General features: G+C 32.7%; 1 protein-coding gene across 1 annotated transcript; it reads right to left on the bottom strand.

The window, feature by feature from the left end:
• On the bottom strand, window positions 1,155–1,820 carry LOC104760009. Its single transcript, XM_010482863.1, has one exon. It carries the CDS (start codon window positions 1,818–1,820, stop codon window positions 1,155–1,157), a length of 666 nt encoding a protein of 221 aa, XP_010481165.1.

Here is a 7,333-nt window from a genome sequence, read left to right as displayed (position 1 = left end):
TGGCGGTACCGATAAAGTTGATTTTACAAGATCAAGATTAAGATCATCGGTGGCGTTGCAGACTGCAGGGATGATTGGAAGTTGCTTGAGCCATGCCGCATACAGAGGCGTTGGTGAGGACTGTTGAAGAGAGCTGTATGTGTTGGCAAAAGGAAAGCATGTTTCATCGAAGATGACATGTCGACTGAAATAAACCCTTCCAGTAGGAGGATGAAGGCAGCAGTACCCTTTATATTTTTCAGTATATCCAAGAAAGACGCAAGTCAGAGATCTTGGATAAAACTTGGCTTTAGCATATGATCGAAGAGTGGGAAAACAAGCACATCCTAAGATTTGAAGAGCAGTATAGGTTGGTTTCTTGCTAAAGAGTGCTTCATAAGGACTTATGTTACTCGTAAGAGCAGATGTTGGAAGTAAATTGCAGAGAAAGTTAGATGTGAAGAATGCTTCCACCCAATAGCTTTGAGGAGTGGTACTTTGAAACAGCAAGGTAAGTGCCATCTCTGTTAATTGTCTGTGCTTTCTCTCTTCAATCCCATTTTGTTGAGGAGTATGGGGACAGGAGATAAAATGTTGGATACCTAAAGTTTGCAAATGAGTTAAAAAAAACTTTTACTCATGAATTCTCCACCACCATCTGATTGAAAAGTCCCTATTTTTGTTTGAAGCAAATTTTCAACAAGGAGCTGATACTTGATGAAGATGGAGCAAAAATCAGATTTTCTCTTTAATGGATAAAGCCAACAATATCTGGAGAAGTTGTCAATAAACACATCATAAAATCTGAATTCTTGAATAGAAGAAACAGGGGAAGGACCCCAGAGATCACAGTGGATTATCTCTAAAGGTCTTGTAGCAAGAAAAGTAGAAGAACTAAATGGAAATCTTGAACTCTTCCCAAGCTGACATGACTCACACACCTTGCTGGTACTTTTATTAACTTGAATTGCCTTATTTTCAGAGAGGAGATTTAGAACTTGCTGATTTGGATGTCCTAATCTCGGATGCCATACTTCAACACTTGTTTTGACTTGTCTCGTTGAGTAGTACATCTGATATTTAGGATCATCCAGCTTGTATAAACCATTAGTTTCCCTTCCCTTTGTCAGAATGTGTGTTGCTTTGTCCTTTATAATAACATCGTCAGAATCAAATTAAACTTTGCATGGATAGTCTTTAGTCAATTTTGATACTGACAGTAAGGACTTCGCTATTTCAGGACACACTAAGACATCATTAAGAGGAAGGTTACCTGATGTTGAAGGAAGATTAGCAGAGCCGACATGAGTAATAGGGAGGAAGTTCCCATCTCTTGCCATGACCATATCTGACCCGTGAAATGGTTGAGCTTGCTTCAGACGCTGAGTAGAACTGGTGATGTGGGCTGTTGCAGCAGAGTCAGGGTACCAGCTGTTGTCTTCTGTAACATTAGTAATATGAAGTGCAGAGAAGGCTGCTACATTGATTGCAGGTTGAGCAGGTTGTTGATATTCTTCATCGAATCGATACCAACACTCAAAGGCATTATGACCTCGTTTGCCACAGATTTGACACACTGGTTTTTCATTTGTGTTGACAGCTGATCTGGTAGGAGGAGCGGGTGAGAATTGCTGATGAAAGTCACGACCACGAGTTGAGTAGGACCCTCGTCCTCTGCCTCTGTTACCACGACTGTGGGGTTGGTAGTTTGAAGACCTTGAGGTGTTAAATGCGAGGTGTGGTGAAGCATCGGAGGAGACAGAGTATCCTTGGAGCCTATCGTCGTAGCCAGTGAGACGAGATATCACATTGTCATATGTAGGTGCAGGTAACCGATCCATTGAATCTTCAATAACAATAATGATAGGCTCATATTCACGGCCTAAACCTCTTAGAGCAGCGAAGATCAGCGAAGATCTTCATCTTCTCACTAACCGGATCTCCTATTGAAGCTAGCTGATCACAAATTTCCTTGATTCCTCTAAGGTAGTCTGACATGCTCTTTTCTAGTTTCTCAGCAATTTGCAGACGTCTTTGGAGTTCAAATAGCCTAGAGGATGATGTGCGGTTAAAGTGAGAGATTAAGGTTTCCCATACCTCTTGAGCGGTTGTAGATCCAATCACCAGTCGCAGAACATTTTCTGTCATGGAGCCAAGTAGACATGCCTTGACAACTTGGTCAGATCTGGACCAGCTCTCAAAATCCGGATTAAGAATGTCTTCAACTCGGTCATTGGTGTTGTTGCGGATGGGGATCTTCTCAGCAGGTGGTTTGACTGCACCATTGACGAAGCCAAGAAGAGATTGAGTGCGCAGAAAAGACTCAAACTGAGACTTCCAAATAATGTAATTTTGCTCGGTGAGTTTTATAGTGACACAGTTTGAAATGTGTAAAGAAGGGGAAGAGTAGGATTCCATGGTTCCATTGTTTGTTTGTTATTCAATCCTTGAAGTGTTATTACAATGGTTTGACTCTTTATATAGAGGTTACATTGGTTTTAACCTAGCTTCTAGAATTTTCTACTATGATGTTGACCGGCACATGGCTTAAGCATCATAGTCGCACGATTCAAGCGCTGCAAACCTGTTCTTTGTCGACATATCCGTACTGATTGCAGGGATTGCAGGTTGTGCAGGGATTGCAGGGATTGCAGGTTGTCCTAATCCTCTGTTTTTGGCTTGTTCTGTATTTAGCCGTTGAGTAATTTTGAGTTTGAACTCTTGTTTTCTAATTTTCACATCCTTATTGGGCTTCGCATTTATAGGGCCTTGTAACGAAACATTGTCGTTTTGATTGTTGTTCTTGACAGTTACCCCCTATTTCGTCAATATTATCCTATGCATATGCGTTTATTGCTTTTTTTTTCTTTCATTCGCTAAAAGCTTATATTTTTTATTACATCACAAATGATAGATCGATTATATTGTTAGGAGGGTGTTAATTTATGGTCGGTTTGTGCCTATGATCTGGCAGCATACCGAACCGGTTTAGTTACCCTTTATACAAATCGAAAATTAATTCTTAACGGATATGAAAGCCATTTATTTCTCTTCATGAGAGTCTCTTGCTTTTGTCTATAAATGAAAGATTGCAGAGAGACATGGAAACTAACTTTGACAACAATTATGTCCATTGATACAAATGAGAAAAATTCTATATAGAGAAAAAAATTCAGCATATCAACCGAAAGAGCATTTTAACAGTGGATTGTAGCTAATTGTTGTGCTGAGGATGATGTAAATTGTAAACAACATAATCTCGATTACTCATTGGAATCATATATTGTATCTTTAAATTTTACAATTTTAAAGTTAAGGATGCATACCTACAATATTTCTTGGTACGTTGGTTTTTAATGAAAATCTAACATGCCACTCAACTATTTTGCTTTTTACAATTGGAGGATCGGGTTTCTACATATAAATAGATATATTTATCATGTTACTCGATCGATCTATTCAGATATCTATAATTTCAGAATTAAAGATATTATTAGGTAACAATCCGTACTATGTGCGATACAAAATAATTGTTACTGTAATTTTATTAACAAAATCTATAATATTTATCAGTAATTGGAATTTAAAATTTGATTGTATACTATATATATATATATATATATATTTAAAAAAATTATATAAAATTTTTGTATAATAATTAAAATTTATCCTGTGAGAATTATTGTAATATCAATTTTATATTATCATATCATATGAACAAAGAGTTCTTAAAATTCATTTTAAAGATTTTTTGAAAATGTTATTGAAGGATATAATTAAGTTAAAAAAGAATATAAAAATTTAATTTTGGGTGTTAATTATATTTTTGGAAAACTGATGTAAATATTATTAAAAACTAATGAGAAATAAAGAAAATAGTGTATGGAGCTCTGTGAGTGCGACATGTCAGCATTTTGTGTGAGAATGCTTCTCTTTTAATATATAAGGGATATATATATATATATTTAAAAAAAAGTATATAAAATTTTTGTATAATAATTAAAATTTAACCTGTGAGAATTATTGTAATATCAATCTTATATTATCATATCATATGAACAAAGAGTTCTTAAAATTCATTTTAAAGATTTTTTGAAAATGTTATTAAAGGATATAGTTAAGTTAAAAGAGAATATTAAAATTTAATTTTGGGTGTTAATTATAGTTTTGGAAAACTGATGTAAATATTATTAAAAACTAATGAGAAATAAAGAAAATAGTGTCTGGAGCTCTGTAAGTGCGACAAGTCAACATTTTGTGTGAGAATGCTTCTCTTTTAATATATAAGATATATATATATATATATATATTTAAAAAAATTATATAAAATTTTTGTATAATAATTAAAATTTAACCTGTGAGAATTATTGTAATATCAATCTTATATTATCATATCATATGAACAAAGAGTTCTTAAAATTCATTTTAAAGATTTTTTGAAAATGTTATTAAAGGATATAATTAAGTTAAAAGAGAATATTAAAATTTAATATTGGGTGTTAATTATATTTTTGGAAAACTGATGTAAATATTATTAAAAACTAATGAGAAATAAAGAAAATAGTGTCTGGAGCTCTGTGAGTGCGACACGTCAAGCATTTTGTGTGAGAATGCTTCTCTTTTAATGTATAAGGGATGAGCTAACTCATTGTAAAACAAAAATGAAAGGAGTGTCGTAACACGATGTACTTAACAGAATGTGTCATAGATCATCTATTTACTGCAAAAGTAAACCGTGTAAAAAAAATACACAAAGTAACATAGAAGAAGAAAAATCAAATGATCAAGAAATCAATCATCTTCATATTAGATAATTAGTCATGGATGAGCAAGAAACCTAGATGGACGAACTCAAGATTTAAATCAGAGTAAGAAAGCAAGTAAAGTTTGTGGTAATGAACTCTAGAAGGATAATTGATGCGCCTCTATTGACAGCTAAGCTGCATGGAAACGGAAGCGGGAACGGAAACGGAAACGGAAACGGATGCTTTTATCTATTAAAAAGCGTCCGAGATGCTCCGATTCCCGCGCCTCTATTGACAGCCAACTGATGCTTTTATCTATTAAAAAGTTTAAAGTACAATTGACTTCGAATTTTAAGTTCATAAATTCGATAAAACAAATTCGGAATTAAATTCTTTGTAAATGGTGGTTGTACTTCTTATATAGGTAATTTGACTATATGTATTTTTAAAACATTATGTTTTTAACTAGAAAAGAAACCCCCAATTCACATTATAAAAAAATGGATAACACATTGTCCATGTTTGTATTTATTCCCTAGAAATATTATTGTCAATTTAACAAATTAATACTTCTAAATTGTAATAGAGTGATTATCTCATAATATTTTCTCTAAAACCAGAATCAGAAGTCAGAAAAAGTCGTTTTTTATTTGTTAATCCAAGTAGGATGCAAAACCAATAAAAAATGAACAAAGTGGACAAAAGAGAAATATTGAACCTAACATTTTAAAGGATTTTAAAATATTCTTAAAATCCTCTGTTATTCAATTGAGAATTTTAAAAAATCTTATGAAATCCTATTTTATTCAACTAAGATTTTTATAAAATCCTTTAAAATAATTCAGAATCTCTTGTTATTCAGTCAATCTATATATAATAGCAAACCCACTTTTTTGTGTCAACTTTTAATCTAACGGATGAGATTAGTTCAAGTTTTAATCCAACAGTTTAAAATTATTAATCGTGTCTTTTCGTCGCACCCCCATCTTTCAAAAGTCACACCTCTTAGTCTTTGCATCTCTTTGTTGTACCTCCTGGTTTCAAAAATCACATCCATTAACTTTTACATCTTTTAAATCACACCTCTTAGTCTTTGCATCTCTTTGTTGTACCTCTTGGTTTCAAAAATCACATCCATTAATTTTTACACCTTTTAAATCACACCTCCTTAGTCTTTGCATCTCTTTGTTGTACCTCCTGATTTCAAAAATCACATCCATTAATTTTTACACCTTTTAATTTCACACCTCTATGTGTTACACCTTTTTGTTGTACCTCTATGTTTCACATCTATTAATTTTTACACCTTTACATTTCACACCTCTATATCTTACACCTCTTTGTTTATTATATATAAACTTTTCTAGACTACATAAACAAGTTTCGAAAATTGTTTCTGAGTACTAAAGAATTGTACTATTGAAGTATTTTTTAAACTTTCAAGCATCAATCTCTAATTCAAGGTAATTTAATATTTTTGCTGCGAATGACCTGTAGTGTTTCTCGGTTAGATTATTATTACTGTTAGTCGACACTATTAAGTTCATACATTAATCTTAGTTTTGTTAACTTTTAGTCTCTTCAAAAATTTTAGCCTTTCCGGTTATCATGTTTTTGCATGGCTAATGTTATTAAGTACGTGTGCCATATTTTTTGCATGGCTAATGTTTTTTATTCTCAATGTGCAGATTTTATTTTTTGACTTTCTGGAAAAACCAAAACCAAGATACGAGAGGCATGATGATATGCAGTGATGCTAGAGCTACGGATAAGCCAAATTTTTTTAAACAAACATGGTATAATTATAATTTTATATATGTTCTTATTTTAACCTATTTATTTTTCTAACAAACATGGTATAAATGTTAATTTTTTTTCCATTAGATGTTCATGATCCAGGTTAGTTTACATTTTTTGTAAATAAAGTTTTTAAAAATTTTAGTTGAATTATAATTTCTTATACTTTCTGGGTATCAAACATTTTGATAATATATAGAAATATTACAAATGAGCATGGAAATAGAGAGTGCCGAAGAAAAAGCCAGACATACTTGTGACAACACAAAATCAAATTCTAGAAAGCGTAAGCACAACCAAATGACAAGTCAAGTTAGAAAGAAAAGATCTACTAAAGGTAACTTATTTAGTCTTTGATGACTTTCTAATCTGTATATACAACTTTTTAAAAACATAATGTATAACAGTCACTTTTAGAGTGATCTGGAATCTGCCAAAAAAAAAGAAAATGCAAGAAATTTATAAAATTAGTGTTTAACCTAAAGAAGAGAACATCAAAAGGTGAGATATTATTATCACCTGTTTCACCACATCGACTTCGTTTTCGCTGTCGTTTATTGAAGAACATGATGGTACCGATTCATAGACATAAGTGGGAAATCAAATAGAGGGGGATGCAGCCTGGATGGAGAGCAGCCGACACGGTGGAATGGGATGGATTGGGAGAGACCAACATAAAATCCTCTATTCTATATTTTATTATTTTTCTGAACTTTTGTAGTTTAATTGAATTGCTTTGATTGAATAGCTGATGAGTGTACAAGTTTTTGTCTATATGCATTCTTAGTCTGTTACGTCTTGCTTTTTTTTCT

This window comes from Camelina sativa, chromosome 17 (genome assembly GCF_000633955.1).
Source record: "Camelina sativa cultivar DH55 chromosome 17, Cs, whole genome shotgun sequence".
In the NCBI taxonomy this organism is placed as follows: domain Eukaryota; kingdom Viridiplantae; phylum Streptophyta; class Magnoliopsida; order Brassicales; family Brassicaceae; genus Camelina; species Camelina sativa.
The sequence above is the reverse complement of the archived record's forward strand: the minus strand, read 5'-3'. Positions and strand labels throughout refer to the sequence as shown.